This window comes from Gopherus flavomarginatus, chromosome 5 (genome assembly GCF_025201925.1).
Source record: "Gopherus flavomarginatus isolate rGopFla2 chromosome 5, rGopFla2.mat.asm, whole genome shotgun sequence".
In the NCBI taxonomy this organism is placed as follows: domain Eukaryota; kingdom Metazoa; phylum Chordata; order Testudines; family Testudinidae; genus Gopherus; species Gopherus flavomarginatus.
The window spans coordinates 153,011,474-153,039,442 of NC_066621.1; the positions used below are offsets into that span (position 1 = coordinate 153,011,474).

At 41.6% G+C, this 27,969-nt stretch overlaps 1 protein-coding gene across 2 annotated transcripts in view; it reads left to right on the forward strand.

The window, feature by feature from the left end:
* DDHD1 (DDHD domain containing 1) overlaps positions 1 to 27,969 on the forward strand; it is a 126,087-nt gene that overhangs the window by 54,197 nt on the left and 43,921 nt on the right. For both annotated transcript variants that reach the window (XM_050952548.1, XM_050952549.1), the window contains 2 exons: positions 21,963 to 22,069; positions 22,352 to 22,458. In XM_050952548.1, coding sequence (XP_050808505.1) covers positions 21,963 to 22,069; positions 22,352 to 22,458 — 214 coding nt within the window. The remainder of the gene's footprint in view (positions 1 to 21,962; positions 22,070 to 22,351; positions 22,459 to 27,969) is intronic.

Here is a 27,969-nt window from a genome sequence, read left to right on the forward strand (position 1 = left end):
GAGTAGATAAGTCTTTTTAGGAGGTGCGTGTAAGATTAGTTTGCTTATTAAATGTTTTTTCATTTAGTTTAAAGAGCTAGTTTGGTAATTAAAATATAATAGCAAAAACCTTAAAAGCTGTTTTCCTAGCCAGTCTAATAGTCTCGCTAGCATGCCCAGGTATAATTTTTTAATCGAGTTTGAGCTGATGGGGCATGGGAGTGCACAGGAAGTCACTTGTTCTCCAGAAGCCAGGTTACCCCCATGCCAGAGGGCTGTTGGGAGTAGGGAAGAGCCATGCTTGGGACTTGGAGAACTCATGCCCGGCAGACTTTTGTTTGTTTGTTTTTTTTGCTGGACAACAGAAGAAATTGTTGTGCAGTCTTAGTGTTGTGGTGCTAAACTATATTTATCTATTTGTCAGGTACACTGATGGTAAAGATTTAATAATTTCATTTAATAGAATCATAAAATTATAGAAAGATAAGGCTGGAAGGGACCTCAAGAGGAGTCCAGCCCCCTGCACCAAGGCACGATTAAATATACCCAGAGACCATCCCTGACACGTGTTTGTTTAACTAGTTCTTAAAAACTTCTGATGATATTTCAGGTTATGGATGTGATTCTATAAACAGTTTAGCACATGTGAGTAACTTGTATCATATTAGTAGTTCCACTGATGTTTTCATGAAAGTTAGTGGAACTACTAACAAGAATATTACATGTGAAAGTATGTGCAGCATCAGGTTCTATGTTTTTACCTGACTTCATAAATGATAGCTGCTATGTAAACCTTCATTTACATTCTTCAATAAAATCTAGATCCAGTGCTGATACATCAATAACTCTATTGCTGTAGTTATGACGTGGACTCTGGTATGCTATCTAAGTGTTCAGCTAACTTAAATTATCATTCAACTCTGTGTTGTTTCCTTAGGATAGATGAGATTTCTTGTTGTACTAGTCACATAAACCAAGTAAAGCTTTTTATTTCAACTACTGTAGAAGATAAAAGTTGTCTTATAGCAGCAATGGGCTGGTCTGGACTGTCTACACTACAGCAGCTATAGCTGCGCTTATGCACTGATGCAGCTACATCACTGTAGTGCTTCTGGTGAAGATAATCTAAGCTGACAGGAGAGAGCTCTACTATCTGCTTAATAACTCCTGCCAGAGGCGGTAGCTATGTTATCAAGAGAAGTTCTTGATGCCAATGTAGTGCTGTTCACACTGGTGCTTAGGTTGGTATAATTTACATTACTTGGGGTATGGATTATTCACACCCCTCAGTGATGTAAATTATACTGAAGTAATTTGTAGTGTAGACATAGCCTGATTCTCTTCTTGTGCTTTCCAGCTCCTCCATGTTAAAAGTTCAAGAGCAAGTAATGTAAAACAAAGGGCAGAGACCAGTAGCCCTTGATAAAATGACAGGGATAATCTCCAAAACAACACACACGAAACCTTAGATTTTTCTTCGAGGAGTGTCCCTTTGGGTGCTCCACTTTAGGTGACTCTGCACTCCTGCGCTTCTAATTGGAGAGTTTCGGTAGCCGTGCCTGGTTGGGTGTCACGTGCTGTCCCTGGCTTGCACTATCTCAGGCAGTTACATAGCGCTGTGTGACCAAACCTCCCTTAGTTCCTTCTCTACTGCCCTTGGTTTGAGACGGAATATTTGGCAGTGCCTCTGAACTTTACATTTAGTCTAGCTTAACTTTAGAACACTAGTTAGTTAGTTAGTTAGTTAAATACTGTACCTCTTCTCCATTTGTTTTTTCTTTAAAATAAAATCCTTAGGAATTTAAGTTTATTTCAGATACCCCTTAGTATAGTATAGTTACCCTCACAGGAGAAACCCTATACTTAGGGGCATGCCTGGCTCCCCGAGTATTAAATGTTGCCTCACTTGCTGATCTTCAATCCTGGTGTCTGATGGGCACTCCCAGTGTGTCCGTTGCCTTGGCAAGACACACACCACAGAAGTGCTCCCACTGCTACAATCTCAAGGCTCATGCTGGGAGGGCAGGGGGCCTACTGCTAAAACTCCTCATGATGGAGAAGTGTCTGTGTCCAGGATCACGGACCCCTCCTCTGCCCCAATCTCCAATGGCGGCATCTCACAGAGATTCCCCATCACTCTCTCAGAGGAAGGAGCACTCCCCCAAAATGGCAACAAAGAAACTAGCTCCAAATTCCCCTCCTTGGGAATCTGCCAAAAAGAAACATTTCCTGACTTGTCAGACCCTGTTGGTGCCAACTGCACCAAGATTGTCCACCTCTGAGGTAGCGGGACCTCCATTATCACAGGTACCATGTGAACCAAAGACCCTAAGTGGGCTGACTCGGAAAAAGGCACTACAGGAAAACCTACCATCCTTGCCTCAGCACTTCTGGAGCTGCTCAAACATGTGGCACCGAGCAGCTGGGTTACCACCTTCTGCCTCCACAGCGCATAGTGGACAACCCTTGGCACTGACAACCAAAGTAAAGGCACTGACAACTGCAGTAAAGTCATCGGTACCACTGACAACACACTCATCAGTACTGCAGTTTCTCTGCCATAAAGATCTTCTGCTCTCCTCAGCACCAGAATCTCCACTATTCGATACTGACCTTATTCTGGCACGCTCAGTAACCTGCCAGCTTACCACACCACCCAGATCAGCTCCTCCTTTATCCAGCGACATGGATGATGAAGATTAAGGGCATATCCTCTCCTCCCATTACTCCTTGCCTGTTCACCCAGCTATGAGACCAGCTCCACCAGAGTACCATGAATACCACCCCAGACCTGAAGCTCAAGGATGGTACTGATGTCCATGGATGCCCCACCTATGCCATTTCCACCACAGTGACTTTACTGGGACCTATGGGCGGCATACTGCCAACACTATCCTAAGCCTCCTAATCCACTCAAAGAGAGGTTGCGGCATTCCCCATCATCCTCTGTACCCATACCTTCAGAACCTCCAGAAGAGGCAGTCGAGGAATTGGAGGAGACTTTGGATCAGGAAATAAAACCAGCTGCAAACTTTTCATCTTCTGCCTTGCTCCCATCCACGATGGGGAATGACTTTAAACAGTTCCAGGAACAGTTTAAGTGGATTGCAGATTCCCTGGAGATACCGCTCCCATTCCAGCCCTCAGTGTCCTAACAACCTCCTTCTAAACAACAGTTTTCAGGGTTTGGTTGAGGACCAGAGACATCTCCCACTTTTTCTGTTGCTGGGCCCATCCGACACCATCCGTCCATTCAGAGACCATCTGACTCCATTTCATCCAACATGACGAAACATCACATCAGACAAATGGGTATTAGAAATCGTTGAGACTGGATGTTCCATCCAATATACTTCCCTCCCCGTCCCTCTTCAGGGACCCTTCTCATGAACATCTATGATGACAGGAGGTAAACCATTGCATATGCCTAAGAGCAACAGAGCCAGTAACAACGCAACACAGAGAGAAGGGTTTCTACTCCCATTACTTTCTAACCCAGAAAAAAAGGAGGATGGAGGCCCATTCTTGACTTAAGAAGATTCAACAAATTTGTGAAGACCCAGCGATTTAGGATGGTCACACTAGCAATGATAATTCCAGCACCAGTGAGGTAACTGGTTCTTGGCCCTTGACCTCCAGGATGCATATTTCCACATAATGATACATCCCTCACACAGGGAGGTTTCTCAAGTTTGTTCTGAGAACAGATTGTTTCCAGTACAAAGTACTCCCCTTCGGATTATCCTCTGCTTCATGGGTATTCTCAAAAGTCTTTGTGGTGGTGGCAGACGACCTCTGCAGACCAGCAGTCATAATATTCCCCTGTCTGGACAATTGCCTGCTCAAAGCATTTACTCAAGACGAGGCACTAAAAGCTACCCAAAAGTAGCTCTCTTCACACAGCTAGGTCTACAAATAACAAAAATCAACATACGCACCGGGGCAGAGACGAGTTCATCAGTGCCTACCTCGACTCTCTGGAAGCTACAGCTTCTCCTCCCCGTCACATGTTTACCACTCTAGTCAATCTAATCACCACAATGCAAACCAGCCCACAGACACTGGCCAGGACCTGCCTCCAACTGTTAGGCCATATGTCAGCAATGATATTTGTAGTCAAACACTGCAAACTGCACGTGATGCCTGCAAGACTGGCTCAGGACAGTGTATATTCCACACCGACACAACATAAACAAGCATCTTACAATGCCAGCCGCACTAAAAAAAATTCTCTCTATTGGTGGACTCAACCACACGATCTTTGTACAGACCCCTCCATCAATGATACTTACATCAGATGCTTTTCTGCTGGGTTGGAGAGCACATGTGCACAGCCATACGATCCAAGGCTGCTGGTCCCCATTGTAATCAACACAACACACAAACCTACTGGAGATGCAGGCAGTCTGCAATGAATGCTCACACTTGATAGCCATGATCAGGGAAAAGACAATGTCGCTTTGTATGTTTTATATAAACTGATGGGGAGGGCACAGCCACACTCCCTGTGCACAGAAGCCATGCTACTATGGCACTGGTGCATCCACCACAATATCAACATCTCAGCTTCCTACCTACTAGGATGCAAAAACACCACTGCAGATGCACTGAGCAGAAAAATTTCTCATGACCACTAGTGGGAAATGAACATCAGGGTACTACAGCGCATATTCAGACACCAGGAGTTCCAATAGAGACCTCTGTGCAACAACTCAGAATGCCAAATGCCCATACTTTAGCTCCAGAGCAGGACTGGGACCCCGTTCTCTAGACAATGCTTTTCTCTTCAAATGGGATGCACATCTATTGTACGCTTCTCCCCCCCCCCCCCCGACACCCCTCTTTTAGCCAAGTTCATACACATATGGACCAACAACTCCAGAGTCATCTTGATAGCCCCCACGTGGCCCAGACAAATATGTTTTTCTTACCTCTTGAAGATGTCTGTGTGCTGACTACACATGCTTCCACTTCCTCTTCATCTCCTGTATCAGGACATGGGCCAGGTCTACCACTCAAACCTGGTAAGACTCCTCTTGAGGGCATGGCTACTCCATGGCTCTGAGACAATGAAATGACCTGTTCAGTGTTGGGCTATCCTGTGTCTTCAGACTCGACCAACAGACAGACAGACACAGGAACACACAGAGACTGGAGGCTTCGTTATACTTAGAAAATAAAAGCCAGCAGGATCTTATTCAGGGGATAAGGCAGTACGCAGTGTTTATTGTGAATACAGAAAGAATCAGAGTAAGCAATCAGTTATAGCTATAACATTCCATTCACTCTCACAATCTCTCTCTCTCTCTCACTCACTCACACACATTCTGCAAGGTTGTTGTTATAATTACCAGGCTAGAAGTTGCTCCTGCCAAGTCACTGGCCAGGTGGCCTGGACACGAGGATGGATCTGGGCCTTGTCAGATGCACATCTGATGCTCCTGGAAGTTGATTGCAGAACCAGACCCAAAGTCCTCAGTCTTTAGGGTCTGTCTTTATAGGGATCCATCCTCATACAAGTCTATGGAGTTTGCCTTGTCATGCTGTTCTCACGTTTGAAGTGATAATCAATCATGCAGATGGCACAGGAATAACGGTTTGTTGTCATCTTGCTCATTGGTTCTTTGATCCCCCTTTCATTGGGGCTGTTGGAGGTGGATTCCGGTGTTCCCTCAGGGTTATCGGGTTATCTCGCCCAGTGCATTCTTTGGCCAAATGGTCCTGTTGGAGGGTAGTTGGTTTTTCCTCCTCCGGATGTGGTGTCATTTATTATGATTCTAAGGCTGGCACCTCTACCTTTTATTACCCATCCAAACATACAGCCACAATCACACTCTATTTCACTTAGCATTTTTCCTATCACATCTAGATTTTGTTACCTATTCATTCTTTAACATAACCATTCTAAAATCATTGGGGCATGACAAACTCCAGTAAACCTATTCATACCATTTGTTACATATGAAAAGAAAAGCAAGCAAGATAAAAATGCAAGAGTGGGGAGTTAACAGATCTTATTCCTGAGTTAAGGAAAACAGTTGTGACAGCAGCTGTCCTTAATGGTAATCTTAATCACGTTAGAACAGACTGTTGTCTCAGGATGTGTTTCTACAATTAACACAGACCTTGTAAACTGACAGGCATATTTCAGTTAGCACAAACTCAGCAGGCTGAGAGGCATATTTCTTTCTAATGGTCAGGCCAAATCCGGGGTCTGCTCTAGGCCACTCTTTCTCACATTTTCCCATAACATAAATGTATTGATTATTACTTTTATCCTACATCTTCATTTACGGCTCGGTTTATTGTAGCAGAAGCTCAACTACACCCTGCAGAAGCATAGCTATACCACCCATTTACCTCCCCCACATCCCGAGGAGAGAGCACTGAGATCCTTTTGCATTTCCCCTTTATTGTAATCATCAGCCCTCCCCATCCCCAGGTGGGCAGTTCTGGTCTCGGTCTTGGCCCAATATTTGCCCACTAAATTCCCTGCTAAATTCCCTGCTCCTGTATGTTTACCCTCGCTCATGACCATTGTTCCCATATAAGGGGATGTTGAGCACTTGGCTGTCTCTGTCAGTGAACCCCTGCAAGCTTATCATTTGGGGGGTTTCTGTGTACGTCTCTGCTGGCACCTACCAAGCAGACTCAATGTAACTCCACACACAGAGGAGATAAAGGACATTCTTTTAAACAGCGTGCACCTACCTGCGCAAATGGAAGAGATTCCATTCATGACGCCAAAATAAGCAAACAATGGCCACTATTTCTCCTTTACCGATGGTGCTGGATTACATACTGGAACTCCCAAAAATCTGATCTCTCAATGAGCTCGATCAGAGTACACCTCATGGCAATCACAGTGTTCCATAACGATGTGGATGAGTTCTAAATCTTTGTTCACCTTACTACTAAATGCTTCCTCTAGGGTCTTTACCCTGAAACACGAGGCTCTACCCCCTCATGGAACCTCAGTCTGGTGCTTCAGTGCCTTACGAGGACCATTTCTGAGCCGTTAGTGACGTGTTCTCTTCTCCACCATTTGATGATGGTGGCCTTCCTCATCACTCTCACATGCACCTGAGGAGTAGTGGCGCTGGGCCCTCATGGCACACCGGCCATACCCAGTATTTTTCAACAGCAAAGTCACCCTACTTACCTATAATAGTTTCAGGATTGCATTTGAATCAACCCATCCATCTCCCACTGTTCTTCCCAAAACCTCATGGGAACAAATGAAAAGCAATGCTTCATACCCTGGATATCCAAAGGGCACTAGCTTTTTACATTGAAAGGACAAAGTCTTTCAGAAAATCACCAAAGTTATTTCTTTCCATTATGGAATGATCTAGGGGATCTAGCGATCATATGCAAACAAAGGCTGTTGAAATAGATGTCCAACAGCATTGATTTTTGCTATCATCAACTGCAACCCCCACCGGGGACCCCCACGCACTCCACCAGAACACTGTCTACATAGATAGCTTTCCTCAACAATGTGCCTACTATGGACATCTGCAAAGTAGCAACCTGGGTGTCCACCGTATGTTCACACAACATTACTCCATAGAGCAGCACTTGTCATCAGATGCTCTACTGGGACTTGCAGTTCTATCATCTGCTACTATTGCAATTCCGAAGCCCCATCATTCCACAGAGAGAACTGCTCTACAGTCACCTTAAGTGGAGCACTCACAGGGACGCTCCTTGAAAAAGAGGGGGTTTCATTTCTGTATTGAAGCAGGTTCTCTCAGGGTATTTGAGTGGCTTGTTCCATGATGCGATCTACTTCTCTGGTGGAGTGTCCTTGTAGAGACCTCACACCCATGGCTGTCACCTACTACCCCACATTGGAACCCGTACAGTATGTCATCAGACTACAACCCGTACTCAGTGGGGACCGATCCTGAAAGAAATCTTTCCTGAACCCCTTCTTCTGGCCTTCAAACGACCCACAACCTCATCATCTGAAGCAAGCTTTTCACAGACCAGGACACACCAACTCAAAGCAGCAGACCTTGCCAGAACAGATGCAAAACCTGCAGACGTGTAGCAGTGGAAATAATGATCAACACCCCCTACAACACACCTTTCAAGATCTATGTGTCCTGCACATGTAGTATACCTCATCCAGTACACTGAATGCCCCAGTAACAACTGTATGGGTGAAACTAGACAATCACTATGCTCTCGAATGAACTCACTTATGAAAACGATAAGACAAAAACACCCTATCACCTCTGAGTGAACACTTTTCACAAAACAGTCATTCTATATCTGACTTATTAGTCCTCATCCTCAAAGGAAACCTGCACAACACTTGCAGAAAAACTAGTCTGAGAGCTTAAATTCATAACTTCGCTAGAGTCTAAAAATCTTAGGCTATGTCTCCACTGGCAATTGACCGACAAAACTTTTGTCTTTCAGAGGTGTTAACCCCTCCCTCAGAAAGACAAAAGTTTTGCTGCAACAAGTGCCAGCATGAATAGTGCGCTCCTGCCAACAAAGCTAACCCCTCTTGTTGAGGGTGGAAGTTTTTTGTCAGCAGGAGAGCCGACGTAGAGCAACTACACTGCACAACTTTTAGCAGCACTGCTGTAGCAACACAGCCATGTCGCTAAAAGCTGTGTAGTGTAGACAAAGCCATACAGCTTGTCTACATCACAAAGTTGCAGCGCTGGTGAGGGGGTTACAGCGCTGCAACTTAGGAGGTGTACACATCTGCAGGGCATCACCAGCGCTGCAACTCCCTGTTTGCAGCGCTGGCCGTACTCCCGTTGTGTCTCGGGTGTAGAGGATCCAGCGCTGGTGATCCAGCGCTGGTAATCAAGTGTAGACACTTACCAGCGCTTTTCTTGACCTCCGTGGAATAAGCAGGTATCCCAGCATACCTGAGGAAGCCTCTGGTAATCAAGCAGGTCTCCTCCCCGGTTTGTTCTCGTGTTCTCCGAACCCCCGAGCAAGCAGGTCTCCTTCCCCGGTTTGCTTTCGCGTTCCCCGAACCCCCGTGCAAGCAGGTCTCCTTCCCTGCGGTTTGCAGGGGGGTTCGGGGAACGCGAGAGCAAACCGCGGCGAAGCTGGTCTCCTTCCCCGGTTTGCTCTCGCGTTCCCCGAACCCCCGAGCAAGCAGGTCTCCTTCCCTGCGGTTTGCAGGGTGGTTCGGGGAACGCGAGAGCAAACCGCGGCGAAGCTGGTTTCCTTCCCCGGTTTGCTCTCGCGTTCCCCGAACCCTCCTTGAAGCCGCCCAACAGCGCTGCAGTGTGGCCACATCTAACACCACTTGCAGCGCTGGTTGCTGTAAGTGTGGCCACTCTGCAGCGCTGGCCCTATACAGCTGTACTAATACAGCTGTAACAACCAGCGCTGCAAAATTGTAGATGTAGACATACCCATAGTCTTAATAAAGACACTGGATTCATGTCTTGTTACAACAATTTGTAACCCACTAAGCGTCCTTTTTGTCCTGTGACTGGAGGGGTGCTAATAGGCCACTTCATCTTGAATGGTCCCTTACAATATGTGCTCATTACTTAGGCTGAACTATCTGTTCAATCTTGTATTTGGGTGTGACACTGAGTACCTTTCCCAAACTTGAAGAAGAGCTCTGTGTAGCTCGAAAGCTTGTCTCTCTCACTAATGGAAGTTGGTCCAATAAAATAAATTACCTAACCCACATTGTCTCTCTCAAATCCTCTGACCGACACAGCTACAGTAACACTGCATGATGATAAAGTCTGTCTGTCCTGGACAATATGCTATTAAAGGGTCGCTTAATATTTTTTTCTGTAGATTAAAATTTATCAGTGGGGGATTATCAGATATGTTCCAGGGAAAAGACTTTTTTTTTAAAACAAAGTAGTGACTTCTTCAGGAAATATCTGCTACACCAGCATGACAGTTAACTTCACAAACTGTATTAGCAGCACAGTGCACTTCTGTGCTGATACTTTTGCACAAATAGGGAAATAAACAAAATAAGTTACCTTGGTTTGTGCTCCATTAGAAACACGAGGATAGGGAAAATCAGATGTTGCCCGTTGTATGTTTTTCCAACGGACAAGGAAATATTTTTAAGGCTCTCCAAGTTTTAAAGACCAAAACAAGGTGTGTGGTGGGGGTAGAGGGGAAATAGTTCACTCTTTTATCCTTTTCAATACGTATGGTTTAATAAGGAATCTATGTCTGCAGCCATACTCGATGCACACTTTAGGGAGAAATCAGGCCCCTTAGATCAGCATAGAGGATCGGACCTCTATGTGCTGATCTTCCCTTTCTGCATGGAATGGGGAGCTCATCGGCCTCCATGGCACCATCCATTGCCAGACCTGGTGAGGGCCTCTCTGTAGAGTTTGGGATACGCTTGGGGAGAGGGTGCAGGGAAGAAGCGGGCAGGTCAATGGCCAGACCTTTAAGGGAGTGTAAACATGCACTGTGTCTCTCTCTCTCCAGCCCTGGAGAAAATCACCAGAAAGCCTAATACAGACTTAGACTGTATAATTTCCCACAAATTTTCCAACAGGGCATCAGGAATTTGATGCAGCTATAAAATGTCCCTGGGGGCATGGTTCCAATGAAGCTGGGGAGGAGTTGTTCCTTGGATGTGCCACAAATCTTGTGGTTCCTCACAGGTGTTTTTTGTTTTGCTTTTTTTTGTTGTTGGTTTTTTGGAGATTCAAGGGAAAAGGTACCACACCATCCTCTTTTGAATGGGTTGATGTTGGGGATCTCCACAAGGGGATTTCTTCCCCTAGAGCAGAGGTTCTCAACCTTTTTCTTTCTGAGCCCCTCTCCCCCCAACATGCTATAAAAACTCCACAGCCCACCTGTGCCACAATAACTGGTTTTCTGCATATAAAAGCCAAGGCAGGCATTAGGGGGTAGCAAGCAGGACAATTGCCTGGGGCCCCATGCCACAGGGGCCTCCACCAAGCTACATTGCTCAGGCTTCAGCTTCATCCCTGAGTGGCAGGGCTCAGGGACCTGGGCTTCAGCTCCATGCAGTTGGGCTTCGGCTTTCTGCCCTGGGCCGTAGTGAGTCTAATGCTGGCCCTGCTTGGAGGCCCCCCTGAAACCTGCTGGAGGCCCCCTGAGGGGCCCTGGACCCCTGGTTGAGAACTACTGCCCTAGAGTACCCTCCTATGGGTTTGACCTTTTGTGAGGGTGATCTGGGCATAAGCATAAACTGTAACTTTTGCCTGTATCTGGTGTGGCTCTCTATGAATCTCATATATTTATTTCCAAGTCATGTACAATCTACACCTCTGCTCATGGCAAAAAAAATATATACAGCCTTACTGCACAGATTTTTTTTTATTTCAGTTTTAAAAATTTCACAGTTCTCACACTGACCCAGTTGAAGGACATTTTAATTGTAGATTATGGATGGGCTAGTGACCTGGCCCAAGGCTCCTGTAGCGTGCTCTATCTTCAAGTCACAGGCTCTGACAGAAATCACCATTGGTTAAGTGGTGTTCATTGCAAAGGTCAAAACAAAATTCTACTTTATTAAGTATGGTTTTAAACTTTATCTGTTAATTGCACCAAAATATGGAGTGCAATCTCGTTGTGTGTGAGGTGCTCAGATACATTGCTGATGGGAGTCTTCCTGTAAGTAGATACGGTCTATAGATCTGTCAGTGGAATGCAGTTCCAAATGAAATAAGACTTCTGAACGATGTGGCATAATGTATCTGTTAACTTTGTTTCCTCACTATAGTATTTAAACGCATTTCCTATCTAAATGTAGTGTGGCAGCTGGCACAAGCTGTTCCTGTCAAAGCCGATATTAGCTAAAAGCTAATCTTAAGAAGGGACAGTACTTCCTGCTCAGCGAGAACAATTATTCACCTACTTAACATAAACAAAATACTGCACTATGTTCAGTCTGGATAGCATAGCAGAGTGGATCTTTATTGCTTATGGAGGAAAATGTCTTAGGTTTCTAATCTCATATAGATGAGTATTGGCATGGTTCAGTGGTTCTCAAACTGTGGGTCAGGACCCCAAAGTGGGTTGCGACCCCGTTTTAATGGGGTCGCCAGGGCTGGTGTTAGATTTGCTGGGGCTCAGGGCCCAAGCCTGAGATCTTCAATCCTTGGAAGCTGGGCTCAGGTTACAGGCCCCCCACCCAGGGCTGGCTCATCCACACAAGGTGGTGGAACTCTGGCTTTTGGCCCCCCCGCGTGGGTGGGCTCAGGCTTCACTACCCCCTCCTGGGGTCACATAGTAATTTGTGTTGTCAGAAGGGGGTCACAGTGCAGTGAAGTTTGAGAACCGCTGGCATAGTTCATTTTATTGGTCATTTTGATTTGTAGTTTAACACAGCATTACAATGTAAGAATGGAAAGACGTTCTTCAGCACTGTCTTTCTGGAAAATGCATCCTACCTGGTTTTGGATCTCCCAGCATTCCTTGTGACCCAACCTTACTGTTTTGGGGATTTGAATCTTGAACAATCCTAAATGAAGAAAATGCATCTCTGATATCCTGTTGTTTTGCCTACACGCTTTTTGGGGCCTCTTTGGATGGATATTTTTGTGTATTGTTCTTTTAGATTAATGCCTGTTCATAGTATTGTTCAGTTTTGTTGAAGCAAACAATTATTCTTGCTCTTCTAAAGCATTATTTTTCCTTGACATACTAACTGGCATTTTTTTCTCAGTTGAAGTGTTTTCTGTCTATATTTCTAATCTCTCTAGGTTACCTTCATTCCTGAATTTAACTTTCTCAAAGTTTTGCTGGCCCTTTTAGTCTATGCTCAGAAATTTTACTGAAATAGCTATTCTAGAATAAATTTTCTGGAATTGTTGTTTTGGTAAATGTTCAAGTGTAGATAGCGGCTAATTACTTAGATCCAAGGGATATCTTGAACCTTATATATGTTTCTTCTATCCTTGAAACAACTTTAATGCATTAAGGGTGCTGTTTAAATCTGATTTGAAAGGGGTTTTGATAGACATTAGTCTGGCTTTGATAAGGACACAGCTAACTGCCTATTTATAGTTTATCATTGGTGGCTACAGTTAAATTTTCATCTTTAACTGAGGAATTCAAGTGGCTAATGCTGTTTTAACGTTCTAAACTGAGGATTGTCTTGCAGGGTAAATGAAGTGAAACGTTCAGTACTTTAGCTTTCTAGAGCTTAGCAGGATCTAACTGGTAGCAATGAGGGAAAAAATAAATTGAATAAAGTCTCTTAACGTAACTAATAAAAATTCTGTTCATCTTAGAATATCTACTGCAACTGGTGCTGAACAGTGTTTCCCACAATTTTAAATGTTTTCCTAAAATTTTGCATTGTAGATTTTATTTTGTAGACATCTAATGCATAACTCCATGTATTAAATCAAGAATGAACAGGTGCATTTTAGGTTACATATATTTTCCCATTACATTTTAGCCACATAAGTTCAGTTTATCCTGCAGTGTCAGTTTGTGTCCACTATTGAAAAGTACTCTTTAACTACTGTATGAGAGGAACCTAATGTACTATGCTAAGAATCTCCAAGGTGGCATTGAAGCAAACTTACTTGATGATGAAAAAAAAAAAATTAGGTAATGGGTAGGACTCAAACTTTTTGGTAAGTGGAGCTTTCTGTGCAAAATCTGCTTTTTAATATTTTGATTTTGAAACAGCTGCCAAAAAGTGAAAAAGTACTCCTGGTCTGTAATTTAATTTCTCATAATGAAAACATCTGTTAATCTGGACTCCATTTCTGGGAAGAGTCTATATTAAGGATAATTTCTTCGAGGGCAGGGGAGGGACAAGAACTAGATATGTTAGAATTGGATGCATCTTAGATGATAAATCCGGATGTCTTAGTTACCAAGAGACCGAAATACCTGTGGGGAGAAAAATTATTACTAATAAAAAAAACCCTAATACATGTAAAACTGGAGAGAGTCAATTTCAGCTCTCCCTTTGATCTAGTTGTGGACTGAATGCCTGTAATGCTGTCACTTGGAGAGCTACAGTTCAATCCCCTGTGGAAGCCTGCCATCAGAAAATTCCAGGATGCCTTGGAAGGTCACTTGAATAGGATTCAGATTGTGCTCTCTGCACCAGATGAGCCAAGTCCTCCACATTCACTTGTAGTGCTTAGTGAATAGAAGCTTTTCTGGAAATTACAAGTTGATTAGGTCTCTAGAATATCTGTATTGCTGAAGTCTTATGCCTTCAGGTTTCAGGATGTTAAATTTCATCTCTGCAAATTGAAGTGGTTGAGTGACCTGTTAGTGAAGGAGACTTTTAAAGACTGGTGGGATCAAAGATGTATGTGTTGCCACTTTTATCATTGTGAAAATTTCTTGAACCTATCAAAAAGCCTATGTCTCCAGCAAAGTAAATGCTTATTGATGTGTCAGCTAAGAAGACTCTCTTGGAATCCCTTCCATTAAAAATCATTGAAAATTGCATCTGGCAACCAGTAAAGAATTCTTCAGGTGGTAGAACAAGAACTATAAAAGTAGTTCACATGAGTTTTTATAACAAGTTTATTTGTATTAGTAGTAGTATTTATTGTTTGTATTGTGGTAGTGCCTAGAGTCCACGCCCCCAACTGTGCCAGTCACTGTACAGGCATATTACGGACAGGCAGCTCCTGCCCCCAAGAACAACATCCTACAAAGAGTGTATTATTCCCAATTTACAGATTCATAAAATGAAGTAGCAAGAGCTTAATTCATCCCTGTCACCATGTGGCAGAGCCAGGAATACAATGTTAGTCTTCTGACTCCCAGTCCTGTGTCTAAGAGACCATTCTTTCATTGCACTATCTGTTAAGTTTTTAAGAGACTAGGCTAGTCTCTGGGAAGTTGACTGCTTTATTAATATTCTCTGATCTGGAGAGAGTTGGGTTAAGGACCCATTTATTCTCTCAGTTATAGATGATCTCAGACTGAAGCACTAGCAGAGATGAATATATACTGACGACTCTGGATAATGTTTTCAGCTCTTCAGACACTATACTTTTTCTATGTTACCAAATTGTATCTGTAAACTTGCTATACTAACTATGAAGCTAATTGTAATACAATGTAATGAAAGAGAATGTCATAGTGATAACGGTAAAGATTTTTTAAGTCTCTAATGCACATCAGCTAAATTAAAGGATCATAATTTCATTATTTTAGTCACAGAAATAAAGGCAGCAGAATGAAAGTGCATTGTAATTTTATTCATGACATGTCCCAAAACATTTATTTTCAATACACCATTCTATATACATAAAATGATATCTGTGTAACAAAAGGTCTCAAGGTCTGCATTGCATCCATTTTTAATATTCTTTTCTCTTTTTATATGAATCCTAAAATAGCAGAACTACAGTCACTTGCACTAATTTGATTTACAAGAAGGCTATCCCTTTAATATGATCAAAATTTCAGTAACCAGATCATTTGTAATTGGGAGAAAACAAATTTCCACTTGTTGTTTTGGATCAGTTTTTATCACTTCAGTTGGGTATTATTAATTCTGTCACTTGCTACAGAAAGGTGCTATCTAATAAAGTAGCTTAAAATTCTTAAGTAAATTGAACCAGAGGGAGCACAAAGAAGCCTTATGATAAAAGCAGCAAAGAATCCTGTGGCACCTTATAGACTAACAGACGTTTTGGAGCATGAGCTTTCGTGGGTGAATACCCACTTCCTCAGATGCATGTAATGGAAATATCCAGGGGCAGGTATATATATGTATGCTAGCAAGCAAGCTAGAGATAACGAGGTCAGTTCAATCAGGGAGGATGAGGCCCTGTTCTAGCAGTTGAGGTGTGAAAACCAAATTTGACACCATCAGCTCAGGATTGAACAAAGACTGTGAATGGCTTGCCAATTACAGAACCAGTTTCTCCTCTCTTGGTTTTCACACCTCAACTGCTAGAACAGGGCCTCATCCTCCCTGATTGAACTGACCTCGTTATCTCTAGCTTGCTTGCTAGCACACATATATATTCGTGCCCCTGGATATTTCCATTACATGCATCTGAGGAAGTGGGTATTCACCCACGAAAGCTCATGCTCCAAAACGTCTGTTAGTCTATAAGGTGCCACAGGATTCTTTCCTGCTTTTACAGATCCAGACTAACACGGCTACCCTCTGATTATGATAAAAGGACTATCCCCAAAAGTTATTCATATGTTAATTTTATAAACTCTGCGTTATGCATCCTGATGTACACCCCTGATTATCTGTAAGGAAACTCAAACATTTTTATTTTGGTCAAAATTAAAGGAATGAAATTGATCAAAAAAGTGGGAAGCCACTATATACTGATGTTTGTGCAGATGAGCCTCTTTATCCATTGGACCCTTGCATTGATTGCATAAGCTGTTTGCTAAGTGGTTTCAATGTATATGAGAACTGTATAGCCAGAAGAAACCTTATGTGACACTGCTGCTGTGGGTTAGTGGGAGTAGGGACCGGGTCCAGTTACAGGACCTTTTGATTCCCTGTAGGTGTGACTGTATTTGCCCTGGTATTGTAAACATTGAGATGGATAGCACAGGAATGCTTACTAGATGGAAAAAAATAATAAAACAGTATTTATAAGTTGACCTGCAATATTTTTAGTGACTTATGAATATGTTTAGTCAGACAAATATGACCAGTGTATAATCTGACTGGAAAATACTTAAACCCATTTTGAGGAACTGGATTGCAAATATGATTTGAAATGTGCAGAGTGGAAATTTAAAAAACTGCCAACTAGAAATTCAGGATACTCTTATACAAAATGAGAGATCTGAGGAAGCAATATAAATAGATTGTAGTTCTGCTTTGATTTTGTCAGTTTTTCATATTCTTTCTGTAAATATTTTCTTAAAACTGACAGGATATTGTTGTACCTTCTTTGTTTATCATTCCTAAATGTGAAGCCAACTCTTCTACAGTGACTGAGGGACTGGCCCTCATTACCCAGAATGAGAGTTAGGTGGACCACTGACTTATGATGACTACAAATGTGCATAAATCCTATCGATTTTCAATGAGACTTAGGCTCCAAAGTCTCGCAAGGCATGTCTACGCTACATCTGCTACTGTAGCACTGTAGTGTAGGCCCTTCCTACATCAACAGAAGGGTTTTTTCATCAATGTAGTTAATCGGTTTCTCCAAGATGCAGTAGCTAGGTCGATGAAAGAATTCTTCTGCCAACCTAGCTGTGTCTACCCTGGGAGTTAAGTCGACCTAACTATGGAGTTCAGGGCATGGAATTTTTCACAGCCTTGAAGTGACCTAGCTAGGTTGATCTATTCTTTAAATGTAGACCAGGCCTAAGTCTCTCTTGAAAATGGGACTTAGTTGCTTTTGTAAATTTTACCTTTAATCCACTGTGACAAAAGGTTTGGACTTGTGCTGCCAGCAACTGGGCAATGTCTCCACAGTTTTAAAGTGGTTTTAATAAAAAAAAAAATCCAGAAATAAATATCAAACTAGAAAATGTGCTTGATTGGTGTCCCTGAGAAAAATGAAAAAAAGTAATAGTGTGTGGATGTTGGATTTTTTGTTGGTGAACTGCTGATAGAGTTGCTAGGGTGGACTGCTTCTCCAAATTTCGATGACTGATTGTAATGGAGACTAACCAGGAAATCCTCTTCATCAGCTTGCCCAAGGGTGGTTTTAGTAATATGCCAAACCCTTCCAAACAGGAATAGAATCCTGCGCACAACCTGGGCCTCTGGGAACTCAGTATTCCATGACGTGAAGGTTCCAATTTGCCTAGACTATACCCCATTGCTTCTGAAAAGAAAGAAGAGATCCACGGATGCATGAGATGAGATTGACTTTTGTGGCCCCATAACCTTCCAAGCTTTGGGTGAATTTTATCAGACAACTAAACATCTTTAAAAACCCAACAAAGGTTAGTAATTTAATTGATAGAAAGAAGGCTGCAGTATCTGATGACATATCATCCCAATCTTGAAGGACTCTGTTGTACTGTTTCAGTTAATACTTTATTCCTGTTTATAATTTGCATTGTATTGTTTTTTATATTTACAACTTCCACCGTTGTATGAATCCTTTACCTTCTCCGACTACTGTTAGGACCCAGTTATTTCACAAAGGTGTTTCTCTGCTATCCTAACTTCTTGTACTTATTGTGTGGAATTCTGTGCATTCTGCGTGTCTGGTGCTTCTGTGCTTTTACCAGTTGTTTGAAGCTAGGAGCTTATAGGATGCAATCTGTTTAATATTGATGTTAGTATTTCCGAACTTACGTTAGTGGTATGCCACAAACTGGCCTCTTTCTTAGAAGAGGCAAGAACTTCTCTTTAGATTTTAAAGTTTTTAACTTTTCCTGTGTCTTGTACTGTATGGTGAACTTATTTTATTCAGTCAAGTGTATTTTCTTTTGTTTTGCTATGCATGTGGCTCGCTAAGGGTGGTGTTATAAATATATTTACTGAATTTCCTGCATTATCTTCTTGATGATCTCTAAAATGGAGATTCTATGAGGGTAAAGTTAGGCTCTCAAATGAGTTTCTCTGGAACCATCTTGTAATAAATGGCATAGTAGAGTCTTTACCTGCCTGCATTAGGTCAGTTTGTGGTTGAGGTGTTTGTATTGTTCTGTGTGGTCATTCTGTATCTTCTCCTTTCTCCTTCCCTTAAGGATGTCTCCAGGAAATCTGAGGATTTTCTTTCTTCTGCTGCTCTATTTACCCCCACCACATTATTCTTTTGGCCTTATATCTAGGGTTGCCAGGCATCCAGTTTTCGACTGGAACACCTGGTCAAAAGGGGAGCCTGGCGGCTCAGATCAGCACAACTGACTGGGTAGCTAAAAGTCCAGTTGACAGCACAGCAGGGCTAAGGCAGGCTCCCTGTGGCTCCCGGAAGCAGCTAGGGTAGTGGCAAAACTGCAACTGGCACATTTTCCCACCAGTAGCAGTTGTCCAGCTCATAGGTGCAGGGGCAGCCATGGGGAGTCTGTGCACTGCCCCCACCACGAGCACCCTGGCCCCTCCAGAGGGGGATGCCGGCAATTTCTGCTCTCCTCCACAGGGAGCCTGCCTTTAGCCCTACTGCGCTGCCTACTGGGAACTGCCTGAGGTCAGCACCACCCAACTGGAGCCCATACCCTGAACCCCCTCCCACATCCCAACCCCCTGCCCTAGCCCTGAGTCTCCTCCTGCCCCTCCCAGCCCAGAGACCACACCCCCAGCTGGAGCCCAAACCCCCTGCCCCAGCCCAGAGCCCCCTCCCATACCTTAACTCCCTCCCCAAGCCCGCACCCTGCCCTCCCTCCCCTGCCCCAACCCTGAGCCGCCTCCTGCACCCAAACTCCCTCCCAAAGCCTGTACTCTGCACCCCATCCTGCATCCCAACCCCCTGCACCACCCCAGAGCCCACACCGCTAGCCAGAGCCTGAACCACCTCCCACACCCCAACCCAGAGCCCACTCCCGCACCCAGAGCCCCTCATGTCTGGCCCCATCCCAGAGCCCACACCCTCAGCTGGAGCCCGAACCCCAATCTCCTGTCTCTGCCTGGTGAAAGTGAGTGAGGATGGGGGAGAGCAAGCTTTTGGGGGGAGTTGGGGGAAGAAGCCTTGGAGAAGAGGCGGGGCAGGGGTGTTCAGTTTTGTGCAGTTAGAAAGTTGGCAACCCTACTCATATCCGAGACATCCTTCTGAGGAGGACTAATGGGGTTTCCTTCAAAGCCAGTCAGTATCACTTCTTTATCCTTTGAATGAACTTTCTTGCTGAGTAGACTCCTCCATTTCCTTCTCTTGTGGGCTGAGCATGCTACTGTACTTCTTAATCACTTACCATCCCATAGGTCTGGGGATCAAGAGGCTAGGAGTACAACCAAACCCAGATTTTAAAAATGAGGGCCGTTTGGTCATCCCAGCAGTTCTAAAATGAATGTGAAAAGGGCCATTTCCCTTCCTTTCATTCCCTCCCTCAAAAATAAAAATCCTTTCAGTCAAAATGAAATAAAGTTTTATATCTAGTTTATGGAATAGTTAGCTTCAACTGCCTATTGAAATTAAGAGCTTTGATTTCTGAGGAATATAATGTGTACTTTTTGAGGAGGAAATTGTTTTTAAAAACAATGTCCAAATATTAATATGTTGGTAGAGAATATATTTTTCAAAGCACTCACAAACATCTCCTACTTTCTCCTCACAACCTCCCAGTGAGAGAGGTGAGTATGATTCATATTTTAGAAGTGGGGAAACTAAACAGAGACATGAAAGTGACTTGCCCAAAGCCACCTCAAATCTCTCCATCAAATTCAATGAGCTTTGAATCAGGCAGCATATAGTGAACGAGTGGCAGAACTGGGATAGAATTTGGGATTACCTGGTTTCCTGATGCACATTCGTTCCACTAGATGCAGTTGCTTCTAACTTCACAAGTGCAGCTTACCCATAAATCTGTAGGCATGCCTGCAAAGCAGAAGTGACAAACTCCCATTGTACAATTGTGTCCAGGGTATGCAATATGTGTACACCAGAGAACCTAAGGAGGAGAAAAATCTCACACCAGTTTCTACCAGTTCATCTGAACCACTATTTCCTGTGTGGGTACTCTAGTGTAGACTGGATTCCAGCCACTTCTGGCTTTCTCACCGTTAATTAGTTGATATGATGATTTTAAAAGAAAAAACCAGGGGAGGGAACCTGGAAATTGACAGACTTCTCCACACTAGCTTCAATACCAATGGGATGTTTTTCCTAAAATTGCCTAGTTGAAGGCAAGTCTATAATAATGATACTACTCCAGCTAACTGCAGTAAAAGGAGTTTGCTTAAAAAAGAGAGATGCATGTTGGGGCACTGGACTAAGTCTCATTATCTCTTTTCAGAATAAATTTTGATGCCTGTAATTGGGGAATAAATAGTCATTTTGGAAATGGCTCTTCTTAGCTCTGGACTACTGCCTTTTTAAAAGCAGTTTTTGTGTTTTTACTTTTTTTTTTATTTTTAAAGGAACACCATCAACAGAAATCACACTTCTTTCTGAAAATTGTTACCTGCTAGTGTTGTCAGGAACACCCAAGATTACTGTAACTGAAAGAAAGTAGAGAAAAACATAACTTCCTTTACTTACGTTTACTTTGTGCGTTATATAGCATTTTTATATATTTTTACTGTCTCCTTTTTATAGGTGGTTAGCCAGCTTCCCTTGTTTTTTGAGTCTTTCACACAGCAGCAGAGGAGGGAGACCTTTTTAAATAAGGGAAGTGATTATAAAAGCTGTAAAAATGACATATGGAGTCAGAGACACGTTCAATACTTGAATTTTTTTTTAAATTAATGAAATTAAAATAAGGCCCATGAATGCCTATGCTCAAATGTGCTTTAAAAAAGAAAATAAAGCTTTAAAGGACAATTAGTTTATTTGCAGCCATTGCCACCAGGTTGAATACTAATAAACGCTCCTGTTGCTTGCTTTGAGGTCTATCAAGCCTTCTGACCTCTCCCTTGGGAGCTATCTCACTTCTAAAGTGACAGTCTAACTCTTCGGGCTACATGTAGTCAAACTGATAATTGTTTTCATGGCCATATTTTAAAAATCTAAATTAGCTGCTTTATGTACAAGACGAATCACTTGGGTGAAATCCAGAACCCATTGAAATCAACAGCTTGGACTTCAATTGAGGCCAGGATTTCACCATTGGGCCTGATTCAAAACCCATTGAAGTTAATGGGAAGATTCCCTTTGGCTTTAATGGGTTTTGGGTCACGGCTTTAATAGAATTCAATAGCAATTTCAAAGAGTTTATCTCTTGGTTAATTAGTATACAAAGTTTTCCATTATATGAGAATTAAGTACCTTAGTACAGTACATTTTAAGGTCACATGGTATTTAGAAGTAACAGTAAGCATGATATTTTTATTAATGTGTACTGTAATAATTGAAAAGTAACTGAGAAGTTTGATTTGTGTGCATAAGGTAACTTTTAAATTGAAATATTGTAATTTTGTTTGATGGAACCTGAATCTTAGCTAACAACAATTTTAATTCTTTTAGGATGCGAGATACTGCAAGAAAAATAGAAGAGAAGTACTTTTGCAATCTTGCAACACATGTTGAGTTTCTGCCTGTTGAATGGAGATCAAAACTTGCTCTTGATGGAGGTACAGTCACTGAAAATATGATTTTTAGGCATGCACAAGTGTTTCCAATATAAATCACTATTTTGTTAAGTTCTCTTTGGGACAAATATGAGAAAAGTGGATACTTAGGTTGACTTGAAGTGTTAATTTCAGTACTTAACTCCTTTTAGATGTATCATTGATCATAATTTTGTAATGTGTTCTCAGAAGTATGTCGCTATATTCTGGATTTTTTTCCACATTTTATTCATCAATATACCTTGTAAGACTTTGAATCTAACACTTGAATCTCGTTTTTTCTAGACACCGTTGATTCCATTACTCCTGATAAAGTACGTGGTTTAAGGGATATGTTGAACAGCAGTGCAATGGATATAATGTATTATACAAGTCCTCTTTATAGAGATGAAGTAAGTGTGTTACTTGTATTTTGCTCTAGAGCAAGGCAAATAATGGCTGAAATGAAACTGCACTTCAGAATTTAAACAAAATTTTACACCTTCTTCTAAAAAGGGAAGGCTCATTCTGGGGTGTCTATGAACTATAAAAAAAAAACTTGTTGAATATGGGGATCTTTGTGTTCAGTTTAGTTAATATTAATAGCTCCCAGAATTTTGCTAGGCCCTGTACAACACAAATGGGTTTCTGTCCTAGAGTGTGGAATGCAGTTCAGACATGGTGCAACACTGTGGTAGCAAAACAATAAAGGGAGGGTGTTAAGGATAGGTTCCAGCAATAAGATTGTGGCATCTAGCACTGGTCCTTGCACTGTGTGGTAAGGCAGAAACCTTGATGCATTTTTTGTAGGTCATTTTTGTAGGTGTTCAGTTGCTTTGAATATCTTCAAACTAGATATTCTGTTGTTTTACAAAAGAAGCTACTAGTTAGACTTACAAAAGGCCTGTATTATGGCAAAATCATTTATATGATGAGGTCTTTCACAGTGCGCTGTAGACTGTGATGAGGCAATGTAGGTTTTCAGTGACAAACATGATAGTACTACCTGAACGGGGATTCCAAAGAGGATGGAGCTCGGCTGTTCTCAGTGGTGGCAGATGACCAAACAAGGACCAATGGTCTCAAGTTGCAGTGGGGGAGGTCTAGGTTGGATATTAGGAAAAACTGTTTCACTAGGAGGGTGATGAAGCACTGGAATGGGTTACCTAGGGAGGTGGTGGAATCTCCATCCTTAGAGGTTTTTAAGGCCCAGCTTGACAAAGCCCTGTCTGGGATGATTTAGTTAGGGTTGATCCTGCTTTGAGCAGGGGGTTGGACTAGATGACCTCCAGTGGTCTCTTCAACTCTAAGATTCTATGAGTACTACAAAAAGTTGTCAGCATGGTAAAAACAGACATCTAAATAATTTGTAAAAATTCCAAACCTTGTAATATGCTGTGTGGTTTATATTATATATCCCAATAACAATACTGAAATTTGTATCTGACAATTTTTAATCAACACCGTTTATGAGCCCCTTGCTTCTGTCTAATTTAGCTTTTTAGTATTAGAATGTATAGGTTCTTTTCGTCCCAGGAAAAGAATCAGAAAAGTAATCAGTTATCACTTGTCTGTGTTGAAATGTCTTTTATTTTAAACCACTGTTAACAAAACACACACATTTTGGGGAGAAACATTTCTGTACTTTGTTATACATTCTCATGTTGAGCGGTGCCGTAGGCTATATCATTAGGCACTCAAGAACATAGCTTCTTGATTGATCCTTTTTGTTATATTTAAAGTATTATTTTTTTAAGAAACTGTGTAGCTCTCAATTTTTTAACAGATTTAAAAATTTTATTAAAGCTAATGTTAAAAATATATAAAATACATAGGTTGGGAAAAGAGTGTTTTGACATCTGGGTATAGGGTTTAAATTAGCCACATATATAAAGTTAGTTTTTAAAAGTCATGAGGTACAGAGAGTACATAATCAGCAATAGCCCAAATTTAGGTGAATAAATTTAACAATACAGTTTAGATATTAGAATCCTAATACTCGGGTACATCACTCATGGAAAGTTATACAGAGATTTGGTTATGGAAAGCAAAATATATCAATGAGTGGAGGTTATCCCTCAGTAATTGAGAATTAGGTTGGTTGTCCATTTAGAAAATATAATCCATGAGGAAAGTATTTGTTACTTTCCTGACTTATTACACTGCACTTTACCTATAATGACAGGAAAGATCCTTGTGTTTTAGTTCCTTCTCATCCTTTTAGCTCGTTTTCAGTAAGCTTGTGATGCATATTATCAAGCAGAGCACCTTGTTGAAAGAACTGTATTTTGGCAAATGTTTTACTATATCGCTGTTTTGTGATATCTTGTTCAGAGCACTTACTATAACTTAAATTAGCCTCCTTGCTGTATATTTCTGTTTTCATTGTATTCATTTGGTCACTTCCTGTTTGGAATTAGCATTCCTGTTTGCCGAGGTTTCTCTTCAAGCAGCTCACACTTCTAATGCTTTTCATCCAAATATCTCAAGGTACTTTACAAGCAACTAATTAAACCTCATTATGTCCCTGTGAGATAGATTAAGCAATGAGTAGTGATCAGTTCAGCCATATCTGCTGCGGAGGAAAGCAGGAGCTATTCTACCTAGCAAATCTACATCACAATTTAAAACAGAGTAGAACTAGTGTAACTGCTGCTTTACAACTTTTGACCCTTCTTGTAAGTAAACTGACCATATGGATTCATGAACAGTAGCCACCATTTTATTTCTACTCTCCTCTCACTTGTTGAGGTGTCATGTCACTTAGGGTACATCAGCACTACAGAGTGTGGGGGGGTTGGGGGCATGGGCACACAGGGGAATTAATTACTGCATGCATAGACATGGGCTTCAGTGCAAACTATACAAGATCCATCCCAGATCCTGTGTAGTTACTCCGGTAGCCAAGCACAGGCTGAAGCCTGCACTGCCACAATGTCACTGGTTTTGATACCCAAGCTAGCTAGATTGGGTATGTCTATATGTGCCCCACACACATACCTTCCCACTCACCCACAAATTGCACTATAAACATACCCTCAGTCACAGTCAGGAAGCAGCACACAAACACACTGCTAATGTAGATGGATTGCTGTGTTGAATACTATGACAACATGGTAGAAGACTTCCACCTCCAACATTAGTTGGCATTTTTCTGTAACACAGTGGCAGAACTCCAAAAGTTGCTTCTGATTTTAACTGGATAGCTGGCTGGTATGAATAAGTCATGTAGCATATTATTCGCATATATTAATGTTTTAAATTAGGTAGAAAATAGTGGGAAACTATGATAAAATTTGTTGTGATGTGCAGGTATCTCCTACAAATATGTGAACAGTCATCACTTACCTTAATACTCTCCTCTTTGGTGTCCATTTATGGTAGTGTGACTTTGTGTGAAGATTATTTCAATGGGTTTCTAAGTTTCACAACCATGTAACAGTAGCTTTGTGTTTCTTTAATAAACTGTTTTGAAAGAGACTAAAAAAATTGACACAATATAAATTTAGCATTTTGTCACCTATCTTCTCTTGTTAAATGCTCATTTCAGTGATCTGCACTATACTTAAACTATCCAAGCTGATTGTAATCTGTACATTATTTATATATATTTTTCTTGGCAGAAAATGTCCTCTGAATACAGTATAAATAGTAATTTGCACATTTCATTCAGGGATATCTAAATATCTCTATATTAAGCCTTGCAACACCTACCCACAGTTGGTAGGAGCTGCTTATGGATCACTTTGCCCACTGTTGAAATGCAGCCACTGCTAGGATTGAATGCTGCAGCTATTTAACAAGAACATAAAGCAACATTTCCCAATAGCTTAGGACAGGAAGTGAAAAATACTGTAACCAGTTGAAACTACAGAAGAATTGAACAAATTAAAATTTGGCCAGGATATCATGATTAACTCCTCTATTCTAACAGAACATTTCATGAAACCTCCATTTGACTACAAGTGTTTAAGACATCTGTGTTATGTTTCAAAGAAACAGTGTCCCCTATCACTATATTAGGCATTGGTTCAGTATTTAAGGAAATGTGCCACCTACTGACAGATGACCAGCTCTGCTTCTGGAGCTGCGAAGTTTTTCTCGAAGGTCTCCCATCTGGCCATTCCAGCCTGTATTTAGTGAGATCTGAGGAACGATGACTGCAGACTATATAGAAAACGGAAGATAATGTGCTTTACTAGGCCAATTAATAAACTAAAATGCACAGATTGCATATCCAGGAGATTCCTTGTGTAGGCATTCCCTAGTCTTCCTTGAAATTACTTGATATTTTTGTAATATCTAAATATTCAGTAATAATTATTTAATAGCTATACTCTTGCAATTTTGAACAAAGAAAAAATTAACAACCTTTGCATTATCAGTATCTTGCAAATTACTGTATTAAAACCCTGTTTATAAAGATGCAATAGTTTGGCACAAGTCTTGACAGGCTTCATAGCTAGTATTCTTTTTTTAACATCCTTTTGTATTTTAAAGGATTATTCAAATGAAGATTAAGTGTTATCAATATTTCAGAGTATGGACCTGAAAAGGAGAAACTTCTGTGTTATTTTTGGAACTTGAAACCTCGAGTATTCAGGAAATATTTCCAAACTACATCGCACCAATAGCATAATCTTTAACAGCTAGTTCTTGGAGTACCTAAAGAGGATAAGCTGAAAAGGAACCCATTTTCCAATCTTTTCACTGTCTAGACTATATCTTCTCTGTAGTGCCCTCTTGATGTCAAGTTTACCTTTGAAGCCTGCTGACACTGCAAAGCCTATCTGGCAGCAAGAGTATGCACTTGTTTTTGTGTGTTTAAAAGTGAGGGGTTTGTGAAGCCAGGAGCTCTAACTTATACTGATAACTGAGATTGATGCAATGTTGTGTTTGCTTAGTCTTCTGAACCGAATAGTTAAAGAACTGCTATACAGGTTTTTCGCTTCTACTTAATTTATCTGCTTGTCCTTGAATGTCTTCTCAACTTTGTAATATGCCAGTATACTGGATGTGCCTGTACCAAAATACTTAAATTTAGTCCCAAATGACTGTAGCAGACAGTAAGATTCTGAAAATGAATTTTTCAGTTGGCCAGCCTCAACATTTCAACAGAATGAGGTGTTCTGCAGCGGAGAGCAGCTCTTTTGAGGTGAGAGGAGTAGAACAGCGGTACTTCAGGGAGCTGTGCTATTTAGATGAGGGGAAAGCAAAAAAAAATGTGGCTTGAAGTTGGATCAGAAGGCCTTGAAACAGGGACAGCAGAATAGAATGCCCCTGTCAGAAGTCAAGAGACTTGAATGGCAGTGTACACTTTAGTCCAATGTGATAAGCCCTGTAGTTATCTTTGTGACATCCTCTCAGCCTTTATTCCTCCAGTTCAGATTCAAGGGGCTACACCACAGTGTGAGTGTTAATGTGCTTCTCAGGACTTATTCAAGCTGCTTGATTGTCAATCTGGTTTATAGATATCTTCCCCTTGAATTTTATCTGACTGTCATTATGGCTTTCCATGAGCACGTAGAAAGCCCTTAATCAGGTTCATGAAGGTCATAGTGCGTTTACCCTCTCAGTTGTGAGATATAAGCTGATGACCTTTTAGTAACTTGATCCTGTGAGGTCAAGTTTCTTGCTTTATTTGTAAATGTACCTAGATTTTGGATGTCAGTTGCTACCATATATGGGAAAAACTTGGAACTTTATTTTCTGTCCTTAGTTTGCAAACTAACCGAGCACCATCTAGTTATTACAAATACTGTCTTCTGACTCTTCAGCAAATATAAAACGACCTGGATGCTCACTGCCATCTGATTGACTGTGTGTTTGACAGTGGGATCTAAGAAATGTGCACATAACTTGGGTATTACACAGAGCTTATTGTTGGACTTAACCATGGTCTTGTTTGAGCAAAGTTCTCCCTC